This window comes from Bicyclus anynana, chromosome 20 (assembly GCF_947172395.1).
Source record: "Bicyclus anynana chromosome 20, ilBicAnyn1.1, whole genome shotgun sequence".
Taxonomy (NCBI): Eukaryota; Metazoa; Arthropoda; class Insecta; order Lepidoptera; family Nymphalidae; genus Bicyclus; species Bicyclus anynana.
In genome coordinates, this window is record NC_069102.1 from 8,303,084 (window position 1) to 8,322,887 (window position 19,804).

General features: G+C 34.3%; 3 protein-coding genes across 3 annotated transcripts; 2 read left to right on the top strand and 1 right to left on the bottom strand.

The window, feature by feature from the left end:
• Nucleotides 1–348: 348 nt before the first annotated feature.
• LOC112054359 (leptin receptor gene-related protein) lies at nucleotides 349–11,613 on the top strand. The gene is made up of 4 exons (XM_024094130.2): nucleotides 349–505; nucleotides 3,249–3,324; nucleotides 6,308–6,494; nucleotides 7,510–11,613. The coding sequence occupies exons 1-4, from the start codon at nucleotides 490–492 to the stop codon at nucleotides 7,621–7,623; spliced, it is 393 nt and encodes a 130-aa protein (XP_023949898.1). The 5' UTR covers nucleotides 349–489; the 3' UTR covers nucleotides 7,624–11,613.
• Nucleotides 11,614–14,040: 2,427 nt separating this feature from the next.
• LOC112054360 (actin-related protein 3-like) lies at nucleotides 14,041–15,885 on the bottom strand. Its single transcript, XM_024094131.2, has one exon. It carries the CDS (start codon nucleotides 15,440–15,442, stop codon nucleotides 14,183–14,185), a length of 1,260 nt encoding a protein of 419 aa, XP_023949899.1. The 5' UTR covers nucleotides 15,443–15,885; the 3' UTR covers nucleotides 14,041–14,182.
• Nucleotides 15,886–17,014: 1,129 nt separating this feature from the next.
• Nucleotides 17,015–19,126, top strand: LOC112054361 (actin-related protein 3). The gene has a single exon (XM_024094132.2). The coding sequence runs from the start codon at nucleotides 17,115–17,117 to the stop codon at nucleotides 18,369–18,371; it is 1,257 nt and encodes a 418-aa protein (XP_023949900.1). The 5' UTR covers nucleotides 17,015–17,114; the 3' UTR covers nucleotides 18,372–19,126.
• The last annotated feature ends 678 nt before the right edge of the window (nucleotides 19,127–19,804 follow it).

Below are 19,804 nucleotides of genomic sequence, written 5' to 3' on the forward strand. Positions count from 1 at the left end.
AGAGCTCCCTGGAAAATGCTGGTTTGCATGGCATAAAACTGCAACAACTTCATTTTACTTGATGAGGTTACGTTTAATTTTTAAGTATTTATTACTTTAATTAAATTGATTAGTTTTTACACACTATTTACAACCTTATTTACCTGAATTAGTTTCACATTTGTTGTGTGTTGTATAAGGACACATTATATGTAATGGTTTAAATAATGTGTGAGTTTACCTCGACCCCTCAAAAATGACAAAATACTTTGTTGGTTTTGGGAGCGATTCTGGTCCATATGTAAATTGATCTGAGACTACGATCTAAATTGCTGAGAAATTAAGAATTCTTACTTACTCTGTGGCGGTGTTGTGTGATTTTGTTCTGTGGAAATCCAATTCTCTGATTGACTGTGACTTTTCTAAAAATTCAAGAAACTAGAAAGTTTTCCATAGAATACACTGTTTTATTAATTCTAAGAAGACAACAAAATAATTATTAAATAAAAAATGGCTGGTATTAAAGGTAAAAATATTATTATCTCTTGTTTGCAAAAAAATACAAATTAAGATTGCCCATTTTGTATGAGTCATTTTGTTGTATTTACAAACAGTATTTTCACAAATAATTCACGTTTCTATTTATGATTTGTTAAAATTATTTTCTCTTTTTTCCATGTGGTCGGTCCATGGACAATTTACAGGGTAAGTAGAAACCATTCTTTTGCAACATAAAATCAATATCAAACTGTTAATGCTTTTTGTTTTATAGATAAAGAGATTACTTTGATATTGGAGAACGTATCATAATTAATAATGATATGCAATACCTTACCAATTAATTGTTCTCTCAAAGTTCCCAAGGAAAAATTAATATTTTCCTTGTATAAACACAATTTTTTTGCTATATTACCTATGATTATTTTATACTATAGGTAATATGTTACTTGTCTACAAAATCACTGCAAAAAGTGATCCAAATTTAGCGACTCCATTGAGAGCACACATGTACATTTTTTGTGTTTACTTACATTAATTATTTTTTACACTACTTAAACACACAACTCGACATTATTGACAATATTTAGGTGTAAAGTGTTTAAATAACTTTTGCTGTTTTATAAGCGACTAAATGAAATTAAGATAATTATGCACATATGTCAGTCTCAGTTTTGATGCCCTAGTGCCCTATCATTATAATATATTGTATAGGAATTTTATACACAACACACTTAATCCATGATAAAATTAACAAACTTCCACATTTGAATATGTTCCACATTGTTAGATGTTTTAGTATTTTCTATACATTAAGGTGCAGTGTTTGGTATTATCAACAACTTCCAATTAGTGGCGTGCATAAGTTTGTCGATCATTGTATTCACTAGTAAGAAAAATTATACCAAACTGGGAAAATCTGCAATTGAAAGTATTAAGAAAACGTATGTTAGGGTATGCAGGATGTCAATGCATGTATGAACTGCACGCCACCAGGGCCGGCCCGTCTATACGGCGAACAGAGCAGTCGCTCCAGGCGCCAAAATCCTACAGAGCGCCTAAATGATAATCCTAGTTAACCATAGATAGTACTGCGCCTGATTTTCAATTGGTCACCCCAGAGTATGGTCGAGATCTTCGCGTTCCATTCTTACTTTACACTCATAATTTGGTATAGGTATCTGCATATTATTAGGAGCAAACAGGAGAGGTGCCATAATTGGATGTTGCTCCATTTTAAAATTTACTTTGGACCGATGCTGCACGCCACTGCAGTTCCATTAGTCCAGTGGCGCTAAGACGTTAACAAGATCTTGTGTAAAAAAAATAGATCAACTTCAACCAATTGTTGCAATTATAGCCTCAATACCTCAACGGTAAGAGCGGTCAGACTCATCACTAAGCGGTGGTGGTTTTATCTCCACCCCATTGGTCTATTGTTATACCCACTCTTAATACAATTTTTCCCGATTAGTTGAAGGAAAATGGGAATATTGGTCATATTTAAAAGACGTTTCAAATATTCTTTTCTTTTTTTAAAAAAGCAATGACTGCACAACAAAATATATTGCTATCGTTTTCAATGCATTTGAATGAAAGAGATGAGGCTGGCACATCTCTGCCACCATTGGATGATATTTTTCCTATATCTCTTAATGTGGATGCATGTTTGCACCACTGCTCATGTGGATAAACTTATGGTGCATCTATGCACTTCTCCCATTCACATTATTTGCAACTGTACCCCCAAGATGACTTACTTAGTGAGCTGCCATTTCTAATCCCATTCTTTATCTGCACATGTAGTAAGAGTGTATATTGTGGCTTTTTGCATGGGGCAACTCAGACCACATAATTTCTATATGCTATATTGTAATTAAACAAAAGCTACGAAATGAAATGGCTATAATAATTCATTTAATAATGACAGAAGCATAAAAATCAAACTGTACTTGCAGTTTCAATTTTCATATTTTACACCAAAAATCACATAGTTATTATACACTTATATAAATAACTAATTCTACTTTCAGAAATCAGTTTGACTGTGGATGTATAAGTGATTTGACAGCTCAAAAACTATTCTATCCTGAGGATGACATAACAAACAAGAATGCTTCTCAGACAACCCAAACACACAATGTCTTTGTCGGCTAAGACAAGGTCCCTAATATCTAACTTCAACCAGACTTGGGCTTTTTAATTTCTAACAAACTCAGGGACGCCCGGACTGATAAACTCAGGCCAAAACATCCTTTCCGAACGGCTTTCTAAGCTGAAGTCCAAGTCTCAGAGGAGACGCTCATAGAAAGTCGTTCGGGCTATCTACTCTGCTTCTGTCTTAAGGCCCCATCAGGCGATGCTTCTGCGCTCGCCCAAACCTCCCGGTTACGCCACTGAGGTCCCATAAATGAGCCTACGGCACATACGCACACAGACAACAGTCAAACTCAAAAGTCTTGGTGTGCAGCAGACAAGAATCCTTGAATTTTTGGAAGTGATACCTGTGCATGTGACATCAAAACCAATTACTCAGCAACCACTTTCTAATAGATGATAAATTATAGAGATGTTTTTGCTTTCATAACACTCCTCAAGTTCTATCACTCTGTAAACCTGACCGATAGAACCAAAATCAAATATCTAAATATTGTATAGAAATATTGTAAACTCTTTTCAAAATTTAGGCTTCACACACATTAGGAAACAATGCGTATTTTATTCCAAACAATATGTGTGAACTAATTTCTATTTATTATTAATTTTTTATAGTTTGGTGTCCTTGGCGTTTGCTGGCTCTATTGGGATGACATTTGTTATACTAGCTTGTGCCTTGCCACAGTATAAGTGAGTATAGAATAATTAAATTAATAATAGGCTACTTGGCTAAATTGTCCAATAACATTATACTAGATCAGGGCCGGCTCGCCCATATGGCGAACGGAGCAGTCGCTCCAGGCGCCAAATCCTAGAGGGCGCCTAAATGGTAAACAATGTTGGTCACTCCAGAGTATGGTCGAGATCTTCACATTCCATATTTACTTTGCACAGGTATATATTATTAGGAGCAAACAGAAGAGGTGCCATAAGTGGATCTCGCTCCGTTCTAAAATTTACTTCGGGCTGCGCTGTAGAAGATTGTAAATAAATTATCATATTTTTTTGTGAAATCAACACATTGGAAACCAAATTGATTGTATTGAAATTTAGCACACACAGTTATTAAGATGTAGGATTAAGAAATTGAATACCACGTGTCTCAAATGTTGAAGGAACAACATCGTGAAGAAACCTGCATACCAGAGAATTTTCTTAATTATTCTCCGTGTGTGTGAAGTTTGTCAATCCGTATTGGGCCAGCATTGTGGACTGACTAATACCTCTCATTTTGAGAGGAAACTCGAGCTCAGCAGTGACCGAATATGGGTTGATAACTAACGATCTGCTATAAGAACTATTCAAACTTCACTCCCTAAGATAAGATAGGGGATAAAATTGCGACATAAGCTTATATGGGTTTTGTAGCAGACTAAGTTGTGGCTGTCTGTGACCCACTGTCACCAAATTTGTTTACTGCAGTGCTGGAGAATATCTTCAAAAGCCTTGAATGATGGGCTGAATATGGTCTTAATATATACTATGCACAAAAATTAAGGGAGCAGAAAAAAAATCCAAATTTTTGGGGGATTTTCAACAGGCTGTAACTTATACAAAAATGGTCGTACAGCAAAAAAAAAAAGCAAATTGTAGCTCTAAGTGTTTAGTTTTTGGATCTGAGTTTGAAAATTTTTTTTTGAAAATATTTTTCGAGTAATCATAAGAAAACCACCGAAAAAAAAATTTTCGAAATTTTTTTGGTTTTTTTATTAATCTACGGACGTGGAAAAAATTTTTTCGACTCAACCACCATATGGACCGGATAGCTTGTTTATTCAGATTTAATTTCGTTTTTTTTAAATCTCGATACGAGCATTTCTCGCTGAGATATCGATGTTTGAATGGAAAAAAATCATTTTGTCTTTGATTACCAATATCTCAGCAACCAATGATCGCACAGAAATTTTGAGGTTGGTTTTAAAAACTTGAATAAATTCTCTACAAGAATTGGCAATTGAATTTTGAAAAAAATTTTTTTTTCAATCATTACATGAATTTGAAAAAGCATCCAAAAAAGGGCTTTCTGTCGTTTTTTGGAAAATCAAGCGCCCAATCAAAAATATTGCGGAAACCACTGACGTTAAGTGTGCCTTTTACTGTTCAATATACCCACAAAAACCCTACAAAGTTTCAATTCAATCCAGCCAACCGTTTTTTTTTCCCACTTGATCGAATTTTTGGAAAAAATTAAAGGAGCAAGAATTTCGCTCTGAAAATGTCATAATTTTTATAATGTGGGCTGTTATCAGGAGCAGAGGTGGCAATACGCTGTATTAGCACAACACACACACACACACACACACACACACACACACACACACATCTTCGGAGAGTTAGTTTGGAGTCACAAAATACTGTGGAAGTGACGAACCACAGGGTCTCAATCTCTGATAAAACCACACACATACACGTGCGCAAGCACAAAAGCGTAAATCCGCCGTGCAACCTCCACGTGGTACGCTTTGGGTAACGCTAATGTCGGCGGTAATTTTTTTTTTATTTTTTTTTGATTTGGGCCAATTGAAAAAAATTAAAATTTTTTTTTTTTTGTTTCTCAAAAATTTTTTCATGTCACTAATACAGAATTGAGAGAAAAATGAAAAAAATTTTTTTTTTCATTTATGATAAAAATTATGACATTTTCATAGCGAAATTCTTGCTCCTTTAATTTTTTCAAAAATTCGATCAAGTGGGAAAAAAAAACGGTTGGCTGGATTGAATTGAAACTTTGTAGGGTTTTTGTGGGTATATTGAACAGTAAAAGGCACACTTAACGTCAGTGGTTTCCGCAATATTTTTGATTGGGCGCTTGATTTTCCAAAAAACGACAGAAAGCCCTTTTTTGGATGCTTTTTCAAATTCATGTAATGATTGAAAAAAAAATTTTTTTCAAAATTCAATTGCCAATTCTTGTAGAGAATTTATTCAAATTTTTAAAACCAACCTCAAAATTTCTGTGCGATCATTGGTTGCTGAGATATTGGTAATCAAAGACAAAATGATCTTTTTCCATTCAAACATCGATATCTCAGCGAGAAATGCTCGTATCGAGATTTAAAAACAACGAAATTAAATCTGAATAAACAAGCTATCCGGTCCATATGGAGGTTGAGTCGAAAAAGTTTTTTCCACGTCCGTAGATTAATAAAAAAACCAAAAAAATTTCGAAAATTTTTTTTTCGGTGGTTTTCTTATGATTACTCGAAAAATATTTTCAAAAAAAAATTTTCAAACTCAGATCCAAAAACTAAACACTTAGAGCTACAATTTGCTTTTTTTTTTTTGCTGTACGACCATTTTTGTATAAGTTACAGCCTGTTGAAAATCCCCCAAAAATTAGGATTTTTTTTCTGCTCCCTTAATTTTTGTGCATAGTGTATATGACCGCCGCCTAAATCAGAAATCTAGAGATTTGCAGACAATCTCATCTTGCTGGAAGAGGACCCATATAAAATACAAATAATGGCTGTATATCCTATAGCCTTCCTCGATAAATGGGCTATCTAACACTGAAAGAATTTTTTAAATCGGACCAGTAGTTCCTGAGATTAGCGCATTCATCAAAACAAACAAACTCTTCAGCTTTATAATATTGGTATAGATGATATATATCCAAAACTGAAGAGGATGAGAAATATGCCAGTTATCTAACATGTATTATTTTGTTTTTCAGATTATGGTGGCCATTCTTTGTAGTACTCTTCTACATCCTCTGCCCCATCCCGACGATGATTGCACGACGTCACACGGACAGCGCTGGAGGGACCAACTCTCCCTGCATGGAGGCGGCCATCTTTATAACAATGGGCATACTTGTCAGCTCGTTTGCACTGCCTATTGTACTTGCACGTGCTTCTGTGGTTAGTATCATTATCGGCCTATTTGAATGACCCAATACAGTACCTCCTACCTCTTTAGTAGGAATTTATTAGATGGATATGGTGCTTAGACCCTCCACAATCTAATGTGAATTAGGTGGATGGTTCAGACCAATTGTAGAAGGACCTGTATCGCACTTATAGTCACAAACAAAATTGTCTGTCATTCTGAGGAAAACGAGCTTAGATTTGGTATATATCTTATACTAACTAGAAGTTTTTCTCCTTTTTTTACACCATTCAACTACACAAAAAGGTATTTTTACGGAGCTTTTTAACACAATTATAACTATTTAACATCGATTCTATAGAGACAGCTTTTATAATCGCATTAGATCATTGATTTTATACTTTGACAGAAAAGTAACACCTAGCGAGGCAGGCAGTACAATAATTGGTCTGAGGCTGGATGGTGATAATGTTGACTCATTGACAACCATTATCAAATGTTAATGATAATGGCTGGCACCAACAGCTTAACATGCTCTGTTCTTAAAACAAAGCCGCAGAATACATATGCAAAAAATTAGTAACTCTTTTAAGGGCAATTGCATAAATTAATGATAAAAAAGCTTGGTGTTAAATTGTATTATACATTGTATGTATGTGTGCTTAGTTTTAAATAAATATGTAAAATGGTGGTAAACAAAAAAATTTACCTTGGCTGAGTTTGTTTTGGGCTCTTCTTTGGACCAAGGCGCGTTTGGAACCCTCGTAACTTTAATTATAAGTTTTCGACTATTATTACCACCATTAGATTAAATTAAATTATGAAATAATCTTGACTTTTCAAAAGTGCTTGTAAAGTAAGCCTAATTGAAATAAATGAATTTTGAATTATGTACAAGTACAGAAGATTCACATTCACTCCGCAACGTTATTCGAACAGCGAGTCTCGATTAAATATTTAAGGTGAAATCCAACAAACCGTCTTTATGCGGAACCCTGGGGAACCCTTGGATGGTTTTTTGGTAATATTTAAATGTAAATTTTACAGATCCAGTGGGGAGCCTGCCATTTAACATTAGCAGGCAACGTCATTGTGTACCTGACCGTACTGGGATTCTTCACCATCTTTGACATGGACGACTCGGATTATGCGATGTGGTGAGAGATCTAAAATGTCTTGGTTATAGACGGAAAATATACGCAGAGACTATTGTAACACAGATTTTTGTATGATAAGAATATGTGGTCATGTCTATTGTCTACCCATATGTATAATAAATAATAATAATTTAAGTCTGATAACGATACTGATATTAATATAATGGAAATTGTGTTTAATATTATTTAAGTCATTATGTTGACTTGTATATGTGTTGATGTTGCCTTCATTTATTAAAAACTAGCTATGACGATATTCCATATTTTTTTTTTTAAATATTGAGAACTGATAGAAAGGTGAAATTTTGAGATTGAATATAAATCAACACCAGCAATATATACTGCGATAACAAATCAAAATGTACCTACATTACTTAAGAGGCTTATGGGTGTATTTAACCGGGCAACATAGTGGCAAGTCTGGGGCGTTCATAAGATTGTAGATCAGGGTATGCACTAGTAAACAATGTAATCAAGCTGGGCGAAAATGTTTATTGGATAAACATTAATAAATCAATTGTTAGGGTATGCAGTGCTTTAATGCATGTATGAAGTGCACGCCACCGCGGCAAGTATAGTTAGATTAATATAAACAACAAGCAAAAACTCTCGTTAATAATAATAATAGTTGGTGTAATATAAATCGTGTGATTTCAAAAAGTATATTTACTAGAGATGCGCCGACTATGACTTTTGCCGATTAGCCGACTAGCCGATTAGTCGGTTGCAAAGATGCCGACTAGTCGGCCGATTAGTCGGCAATACCGATCATGGGTCGATATTCTTCCTTTGATGGACTTTTGCTTGCTGATATAGCTTAGTAAAATTAATTTTTTTAAGCAAGTGACATGAAAAATATTTTTTTGTACAAATAATACTGTTCTTGTTCAAAATAATAAGCCGACTAGTCGGCGCTTTTTGCCGACTAATCGGCTTTACCGACTAGTCGGCGACTTTACCGATTAATCGGCTTTACCGACTAGTCGGCTACTAGTCGGCGTATCACTAATATTTACTTCGTTATTTTTGCATATTTTTTTAACACATATATAAAAACCTCATTTTAAGACATTTGACACAAAAAAAAACGATTTTACCAAAATTCAAGTTAGCGTTGTATAATTTGCTGGTGTCGAAATCTAATGTAAAAGAAGTGTAGAATAATTAGTCAAATAAAAGAAAAATAAAGTATTAGAACTATCACTAAAGAACTGCAAGAACACCTACCATTTGTAAATCTAGCTAGACCAAGCAGATACTCATTGTACAACACAAAATTTCATCAATATCAGTCCAGCCGTTCTGGACTTGTGGTAATAATTTAACTTTAGAGATTTTGTGTCAGTATGTACCTACTGATCGGATTAGGATAGGATTTTTGTTATAAAAATGCATTTTTTCAAGGAAAGTTTTAATATTATTCAAACGCGGTTTTTGTTTCCTTGAAAATGTTCTATAGATTGTAGTTGGTTAATTGGGTTGTTCTTTATTTGCAGGTTAGTTTACTTAGTTAAATGTAAAAACAAAATTTATATAACATAGTGTATTTTTTTACTAATTAGAAATTTATAATCTCCTTATATGTTATAATTAATATATCTTATGATACTAACAATGTTTTTAATTAGAACTATCGGACGCAATCAGTTTTTCAGAAATCCGGAAGCATGTATTTTTTAGGGACAAAAGTATCCTATATATTGCTCCACAACCGCCTCTATATTCTAGTGAAACTCCCGTTAAAATCGGTTCAGCCATTTCAAAGATTAATCTGGACAAACAGATAGAGACAGACAAAAAATTTCAAAAAGCTTGTTTATTATTGTTTGTAAATAACTATAAGTATTTGGGAAAACACAGACAGACAGTTCAATTTTATTTATATGTATTGATTAAACGGTTATACATAAAATATTTTTTGTTATACATTTATACTTATGTTATATTTCATTGATAGAAAAAAATAATAATGTTAAAAATAAGACTAAATTTAAATCCAATTGTTTTTTTATTCAAGCCATGCTTTACATATTGCTGTATGTCAAATTCGTAAAAACACCTTGCTCTCCTAACTGCTATAACTGCTGTAACTGTTATAACTAACTGTTATATTGCTTGTTAAACCGTTATAGAGCATAATTGTAACTAACAGTTAGAGCCGATTGGTTATTTGACAGTTGTAACTATAAAATACTAGCGGACGCCCGAGATTTCGTCCGCGTGAAACTCTATGAAAACTTTCAACTACCCCTACCCTACCCCTACAATATTGATTTGTAGTACATGCTATGTATCAGAGATGGCGCTGTATGTGAAAAAAGATTTTCCCGCTTTTCTGTTGATTTTTTTCCTGAATTTTCTTTGCTATAAACCTCACGGACCCGAGACCTTTCCAACGAATGCAAAACCGTGGAAATCGGTTCGTGCGTTTTGGAGTTATAGCGTCAGGAAGGAAAACCCGACTTATTTTTATATAGTAGATGAAATCTCTGTATTATGGTCTAAGAACCGGCATTAGAAATATATACCCTTATCTGTTATGAGAGAGCTATAGAATAAATGATAGATAATGTTTGGAAATAGGTTGCCTAGTTAAGCTCCTGTCAAACAAATTTTTTATACAAAATCTAGGAAACCATAAACTGGATCAAAGGCTAATACAGTTAAATTTAGCTTAAAATAAGCTTTCATTTGACATTATATTAGACTAAATTACTGATGATAGTATAAATAAAATTACTTAACTGTTTATATCTGGCAACACCACAGTTGTAGTGTGAAAGCAACCTTACTTTTCAATTATTTTGGGTATTCTATTAACTAGTAGTGTACGATTTGTTTTAAATTACCGATGAGGGAAGGAGATTAATAAATTTAAAATATCATTATACATTTAATACTATTCGGTCGCAATTTAATTAGGCAACCCATGTGCACTGTGTAAACGTGAATATTTTCTATCATTTATCTTATCCAAATTAATCCATTTTATCCATTAACAGATGAGGGTATATAATTCCTATGCCGTATCTCATACTATGATAGCATATAGGTAAAGAATAATGCAATTTTTTTCTATTGTATTTTATTTTTTGCAAAATAAATTTGCGATTTTTATCTATGCCGTAAAAATAATAATTTTCTTTAACTTTTCTAAAACTATCAAAACACAAATGTGGAAAGTTTCAAGAGATTTTTTGTATTTTTTCTATATGATTGTGTTTCCATTTTTAATAACATATCAATGGTTTTCGCTCGAATTTCAATTTAATTGTTTGAAAAGAGGTGGATTTAAGAGATTTATTTTGTACCTACAGCCAACGTAAATTATAAAATATTTTTCCGAACACTGTCAAGTAGCTAATTATAACTTAATTACCGCTTCTATTATAGGAATACATTTTCTATATAAGAAGCGCGATTTCGTAATGTAAGCGATTTGTATGTTACGCTTACAAATTAAAGTATAGTTTTTAACCGACTTCAAAAAAAGGAGGAGATTTCTCAATTCGACCATATATATTTTATTTGATATAATCAGTCAATCTGGTACTGTGGATTTTTGTAACAATAAAAGATTTAGAAGGTTATACTTTTTATGAAATCATTTCTTTATTGTGTACCTACATGATATTATCCTTATTTGTGGTTATTCGTAAAGCAAAAAAAAAAAATACTAATGCAACTAGTAAACAGTAAAATATTTATGTTTAACGATTTGAATCAGGCTGAATTAAATTTGATTAAGTAATATTGACTGGCACTTGGACTTAAAATGCCATATGTAAGTATGTATGTATGTATATAAAAAAAGTGAAAGACTAACCTGTTTTTTGACTTTTTTAACTGTTATTACCAATAACATTTCCTATTTAAAAGTACTCGAAAAGTCACAACTCATATAATTTGTTTTTAAGCTACTAGACGCTTACGAAAAAGTATGTTTTTTATTATGTAATTATTGTAAATTGAAATATACCTAATTGTAACATTTTCTTTGTCTTTCATTGTAGTTATAGTCTGACCTGAAATATATGTTTAAAGTCGATATTAGGAGTGCCACAACTATTTTTAGCCATTTATGCTTTATTATGGTAAATTAGTTATTTTTTTTAACATGGCTTCCTTTTTTATTTTTCTGGTCAGGCTATAAAATCTACTTTTCATAAGGTACCTATATATCTATAATTTTATACATGTTTACCTATAATTTTAATTAAAAAACGCGTTTTGTAATTTTGATTAAAAAACACAAAATAATATTATACCTACTTCTAATAAAAAAATCGATGTTTTTATGAGAAGTATAATTAAGTGGACTCATGGTTATTAAGAAATGGAATAGAGAGTCAAACATGAAATGTAGCATTAATTAATATAATGCATGTAGCATTAATATAAATATTTGGTCATATCTAATTTCTCTGACAAAAGTTCTGGTCAATGAAAATTAGTATCTGACACTTTTAATACTGCTTCAGAATAATATTCTTCAAAATATACTATGCACAAAAATTAAGGGAGCAGAAAAAAAATCCAAATTTTAGGGGGATTTTCAACAGGCTGTAACTTATACAAAAAAATGTCATAATCTTTATCAAAAATGAAAAAAAAATTTTTTTTCATTCTTCTCTCAATTCTGTATTAGTGACTTGAAAAATTTAAGAAAAAAAAAATCGAAAATTTTTGAGAAATGACATGACATTTTCAGAGCGAAATTCTTGCTCCTTTAATTTTTTCAAAAATTCGATCAAGTGGGAAAAAAAAACGGTTGGCTGGATTGAATTGAAACTTTGTAGGGTTTTTGTGGATATATTGAACATTAAAAGGCACACTTAACGTCAGTGGTTTCCGCAATATTTTTGATTGGGCGCTTGATTTTCCAAAAAACGACAAAAAGCCCTTTTTTGGATGCTTTTTCAAATTCATGTAATGATTGAAAAAAAAATTTTTTTTCAAAATTCAATTGCCAATCCTTGTAGAAAATTTATTCAAGTTTTTAAAATTAACCTCAAAATTTCTGTGCGATCATTGGTTGCTGAGATATTGGTAATCAAAGACAAAATGATCTTTTTCCATTCAAACATCGATATCTCAGCGAGAAATGCTCGTATCGAGACTTAAAAAAAACGAAATTAAATCTGAATAAACAAGCTATCCGGTCCATATAGAGGTTGAGTCGAAAAAATTTTTTCCACGTCCGTAGATTAAAAAAAAAACCAAAAAAATTTCAAAAATTTTTTTTTCGGTGGTTTTCTTATGATTACTCGAAAAATATTTTCAAAAAAAAAATTTCAAACTCAGATCCAAAAACTAAACACTTAGAGCTACAATTTGCTTTTTTTTTTTTTTGCTGTACGACCATTTTTGTATAAGTTACAGCCTGTTGAAAATCCCCCAAAAATTTGGATTTTTTTTCTGCTCCCTTAATTTTTGTGCATAGTGTAGATAACACTTTTGAGTTACCTGGTACCTGCCCAGGTGTCACAGTACACGTCTCCAGAAAGACGCAGGTGTTCAAAGCATATGAGACGCTACTGAAAACCTAAGGTTTCATTTTTGTGCTGTAAGTTGTCAGATCGTTCTGGGATCGTCTCTAATAGGAATAAGAAACGGTGAACATTGACAATGTACAGCGCCGGCCCGAAGAAAATCTTGATTTGGTCTCTACTCCTAAACTATAGACATCATCATCTCCTTACTCTCATCTCACTCAAGTGGGGTCGGAAAAATATGTCAATCTTTTCCATTCGTCTCTATTACTCGTCAACTCATCATCCACTCCTTTTACACACATGTCCTCTTTCACACAATTCAACTATCTCTTCTTTGGCCTTCCTCTCCTCTAATGTCCTTCCACTAGCACATTCAACATTTTTCTAGTAATATGTCTTTCCTCCCTACGCATTACATGTCCATACCAAGCTAACCTTCTACTCCTCAATTTTTCTGTCACTGGTGCCACCTTCAGACTTCCTCTTATATATTCATTCCTTATTTTATCTATTCTTGTCACACCACACATCCATCTCAACATACGCATTACCGTTTTACAATCCTAAACTATAGACAAATAAAAAAAAAATACTTTTATTTTTCTTTACCATTTTTAAGCGCTCTCTAGGATTTGACGCCTGGAGCAACTGCTTCTTTCGCCGAATGGACGGGCCGGCCCTGACAATGCATGTGTGTGTGCGTAAAAAAGTTATTTATGCCACCGTCATGTAATGAAGGCCATTGTAGCAGTGTAGCACTGCACGAGTGATTTTTGTGAAATCTAGACAGCACTAGTGATACAATGGTCAATTACGTGCAGTGGCATACAATACTTTTTCTATGACCGTAATAAAAGAAAATTATAAAGTTAAGCTATATTTATAAATAAATATTACATATACTTTATATTTGGAATGACGCAGTTAGTAAGATCAGGCGGGACTCTTCACGGAAACAACTCGTGCCACCTGGCCTCGCAAGAGCTAATCGAATAATTCCGACAATAGTCTAGTGTATAATAGGTTCATAGATCTGGCCTAAAATGGACCATCTCTATTAGTTCGAAACTAGCTGTCTATAAATATATTTGCCTCGTTGTACCTGCAAATGCTAGGCCCATACTCCATGTACGCTTGTTTACTGTGACCCACCTGGTACAAGAACCCAGGGGTTGATCCCATAATACTACCGCCTAACCACACAGCGTATCTCTGCCTACTGTGGGATATAACTTGAACATCGATAGGCTTCGGTGTAATACGCCCTTCTGATAACATTGTAGACAATTTTAATCTGGCATCAACAGTTTTCTTAATGTCCCGTTGAAGCCTTCTTCCAAAGTCCCTAAACATAGTAGATCCTCCAAACAAAACAATATTCCCATACAATTCTCTCCGCACATCAATGGGGCAGCTCTGTATAACTTCATCGACCACCTCATTCAAAGGCACTGTGAAATCTGCATTGGAAAATTCTGGATGGAAGAAAATCTCCGGCCCCAAGAATCTTTCATACCCAACATCAACCGAGAATGGGTTTTTTGTGATTGCATTGATTCCTGTATAATTCTTCTTCCACTTTGCAGGATCAGAATCATACTTTGTAAACTCCTTGGCAATATCTTTGCAAATGTAACTATACCTTTCTTTAATAGCTTTAGCAGTTTCCAAACTCGGTTCTGGTGGGATTCCGAATTCACGGTCACGTAAAAGTGATTGAATGAACGATGTAATATTTCTTCCTGCTAAGGGAATCTGTTTGATGCAAGAACCAATGACACTGCCGTCAGCGATAGGCACTATGTGAGTTACACTATCGCCGCTGTCGACTACGATCCCTGTGAAGCATTGCGGTGTAGGCAATAATTGTGCCCTCGTGCCAATGAGGGCGAGGGTCGCTTGTGCTGCTATATACAAACCCGGCACATTAAATGACTCGAACATTATCTCGGCAAGATATTCACGGTTCTCCGGTGTGTTTAGCGGCGGCTCCGTTATCAAGAAGAGGTGGTTTTCGGGCTCGGTGCGTAAGTACTTGGACATGCATTGTTCTATATAACATTTCATTAAGTCCCAGTCCTCAACTATACTGTCACGGATAGGATATTTCACCGCGTATCCCTTAACATCGAACGCTTCGTCACCGATAAAGAAATCTAAATCATCCATGCCCTTAGTCATCCGGCTAATACTCGGATCTCTGACTTGAGCCGTTTTCTTTATTGCTATGGCTGACGGGATGATAAACTGGGGCTCCCTGTTGCCGGCGAACCCCAATTTGGTGTAACCCGTCCCCACATCTATAACGCAAGCTGGAATTTCACCCATAAATATTTAGAATAGAATAGAATAGAAATCATTTATTTGTTAACACAACACATAACTACATAATAACTAAAAACTAATACATTTACATCGTAATAATAACTTTTCTAATATTTGGAACTTCGTCACAAATTCTTAATGGGTACGGCGATATCTAAATTAAAGACTATTGATAATACAGTATCTACGATATTCAAGTGTTTTTGAATGGAAAATAATACAATCGTAATGTAATTTTTATCTTGTTACAGTCACAGAACATATTATAGTAGTAGTAGGTCAGTCAGGCTGGCGTACTCAACGTTTTATTTTAGCAAGACGCTCTAACCAGCATGCTGGCCAATTCTATCTGATGTTGCGCTTTGACTATATTAATGGTCAAACTAAGTGGTCAAAGGATGTTGCGCGTTTCTTTCGTTATTTACTTCAATAAAGAAAAGAATAACTAAAAAATTAGTACGTTTACGCGCCGCCATTTCCGTTTCATTCGTTGTTTATTAAAGGCCGGTTTGAACCAAACGAAACAAAACTTCGAGCTAGAGCTCGAAGCTATACCTAGGTAATAAGAGTATTCTTTCTTAATATTTTAGACTTTAATATAATCGAAACTGTCCACCGCCTGTCTTCAGAAGATCCTCGAGTAACTACTTCGGTCACATTGCCAGGAGAGAAGGAGATAACCTAAACTAGATTTTTCTTATCATTTTAAAAGAAAAAACTGGAAGTCATCCGTACCATGCTGCAGCGCACGAACTGTAATTTCGCAGAAATGCGAAGATACAACTAAACATTCTCACAGTTCTTGGACGTCGGGTTCAATAACGCTTGGTTGTTGACGACGTAGACAGTTTCTCAAATCGTTTGAAAGAAAGATCTTAAATTATACAAAAGAACCAGTTGTAGTTTAACTGGTTCTTTTGTTCAATTTAAGATTACCGATTATTTTCGTTGTAAATCTATTAAAATTATTTTAATTGTAAATCAAAAATTATATGAAAAAAGAAGTATAATTTTTGACTAATGTTTAAACATGGCTACCGGGAGCCTCAATAGTAATTACATGTAAATAAATAAGGTGATTAAAGCGCCTTACGATCCGAGGAAAAGTAACAATGTTACGACCTCTCTGCTTTCGAAAACTTTAGAGCAAAAAGTGTAATGTAAAGTCATCTTCATACTGTAAATATAAACATTTCGGATTTTAAACAAACTTATTATTCATCAGACTTCCAAAATTATAATGCACAGGTATCTACATAAAAATACAAACTTTTGTAGCAAAAAACCCTAAGTGAAACGTAGCCTTTATGAATGACGTCACTCTTGCTTATTTGTTGTTTCGGTGGTAAAAGATTTAAAACGTAGATATTTTTTTCATTTATATTATAATTTTTACTGGTTATTATTGACGGCACAAAATAAAATATAGCTATATAATACTTCAATAATTCAGTTTAAACACTATTTAAAAAAGAGGCAAGTAGCTAACTTTATTGAAATGATATGAATGTCAACTTTACCATTGTACTTACTCTGTGATATTTTTACAGAGTTCACAGAGTAGGCACAAAAGTGAAGTTGACATTTTGAATGTATTATTTTCCCACACGTCAAAAATATTTTAGATATCGCCGCACCCAACCCAGTAAAATTTGTGATAAAATTCGAAATAATTATGGGTGACCACCTTCCAGCCTGTGTTATAGATGTGGGGACGGGTTACACCAAATTGGGGTTTGCCGGCAACAAGGAGCCCCAGTTTATTATTCCGTCAGCCATAGCAATAAAGGAAACCGCTAAAGTCGGGGACCAGAGCACTAGGCGGATGACTAAGGCCGTGGAGGACTTAGATTTCTTTATCGGTGACGAAGCGTTCGATGCTACGGGGTATGCGGTGAAATATCCTGTTCGTCACGGTCTAGTTGAAGACTGGGACTTAATGGAAAGGTATATAGAACAATGTATTTTCAAGTACTTACGCGCCGAGCCCGAAGACCACCACTTCCTGATAACGGAGCCGCCGTTAAACACACCGGAAAATCGTGAATATCTTGCTGAGATAATGTTTGAGTCATTCAATGTGCCGGGACTGTATATAGCGGTCCAAGCGGTGCTCGCGCTAGCCGCGTCGTGGAAATCGCGTACGTCGGCCGGACGTACGTTTACAGGGATCGTAGTCGACAGCGGCGATGGCGTAACTCATATAGTCCCTGTAGCTGAGGGCTACGTCATCGGTTCTTGTATCAAACATATTCCCATAGCAGGAAGAAACATTACATCGTTCATACAATCACTTTTACGTGAACGTGAAGTCGGGATCCCGCCAGAACAGAGTTTGGAAACTGCTAAAGCCATTAAAGAAAGGTATAGCTACATCTGTCCAGATATTGCCAAGGAGTTTGCAAAGTATGATTCTGATCCTGCTAAGTGGATGAAGAATTATACAGGAATCAATGCAATCACAAAAAACCCATTCTCTGTAGATGTTGGTTATGAAAGATTCTTGGGGCCGGAGATTTTCTTCCATCCAGAGTTTTCCAATGCAGATTTCACAGTGCCTTTGAATGAGATGGTCGATGAAGTTATACAGAGCTGCCCCATTGATGTGCGGAGAGGTTTGTATGGGAATATTGTTTTGTCTGGAGGATCTACAATGTTTAGGGACTTTGGAAGAAGGCTTCAACGGGACATTAAGAGAACTGTTGATGCCAGATTAAAATTGTCTACAATGTTATCAGAGGGGCGTATTACACCGAAGCCTATTGATGTTCAAGTTATATCCCACAATATGCAAAGATACGCTGTGTGGTTTGGCGGTAGTATGCTGGGATCAACCCCTGAGTTCTACCAGGTGTGTCACAGTAAACAAGCGTACATGGAGTATGGGCCTAGCATTTGCAGGCACAACCCTGTATTTGGCACCATGACATAATGACTTTGACTTTATAAATGCCAGTATTCTGTAGGCAGTCCTCATGTTTATATTATGTTCTAAAAATATATTCATTAGCCTATTTTTAATGACTAAAAACGAGGCACATGCTTCCTCTTTTCTATAACAGCTCACGCAAACCTACAATTGTTAGCCAACTAAATTGCAAAATTACTAATAGGTTTAGTGACATGTGCTAGCCCACAGACCTCATAACTAAAGTGACCATCTATTTATTTGGACACCACAAAAATATATAAAATTTACTTTTCAACTATGCATTATTAAGAAATTGTCCAATATAAATATATAAAAGTCCACAATATAGTCATTCCAAAATAGTTGGCTAACCAATGTGGAGTTTATATCCATCACATTTCTACAGTGTGGTTTGGTGGGACTTGTAAAATATGTTTTGCTTCATTATTGAACAGTGCCAATCTTATTTTGTCATAATTTGAAGACTGTCTGTAATTTGATTTAAACTAGTTTAAGCGTCAATAATAATATAATTTTCATAGTAAGTTTTAAAATGCTAGACAGAAATCATTTATTACAATTTTTTATGATTTAATAAAAGTGACAGCACACTTTCTTGATTAATGTACTGTATTTTGTTAAATATTTTTGTCAATAATTTTATGTAATATTATTAAATAGATAAATCATTGTTATTTATAGCTGGACAGCTGAAATTACTAAGCATTTAATGTATTGCATTCCAGCTTTTTACCAAATAAAGACTTTTCACAACATTAAGTTGTTTTATTGAATAGAAACTGAAGCAGCCCCAAAGCCCCTGTCAACGGAGCAATTGCCTGCAGTTTCAGGGTGTGTCAATCATTATGATACTAAGATATATTTTTTTTGTTCTATTATCCTTGTGCGATCAGTCAACAGACTACGAGCAGAGGTGTTGTAAGTAAATTTGGCGGTTAGAAGCAGTCTTCCCCAGTGGAAGCAGCTCTATGTAAATGTTTTATATATGGCATTGAATCGCCTGGTTGTATAGTCTGGCTTTGTACTTGATGTTACTGGTTTTTATTTCTTCTTTTACTGTTGGCATTTCTAGATGTTTTGTTTGGATTTGTTTTTTCCAAGTGAGCCTTCTTCCAGATACATGCCTAAGTACTTGACGTTATCACTTTGTGGAAGCTGGTTGTTTCGCTGAGATACTGGAGGGCAGTTTCCTCGGCAAAAAGTGAAGGTTACATGGACTGATTTTGTGGCACTAGTTTTTATTTTCCATCTAGCCAGCCATTTGTCTATTTCATGTAAACTATGTTGCAAGATTTCTGACCCTGTATCAGGACATATACTGCGAGCTAGTACAGCAGTGTCATCTGAGAAGGTTGCCACGGCAACATCATCATAACATGTATTCGTGTTCTTTGTGTATAAATAATTATTTTGAATATTTCCAGACCTATTGT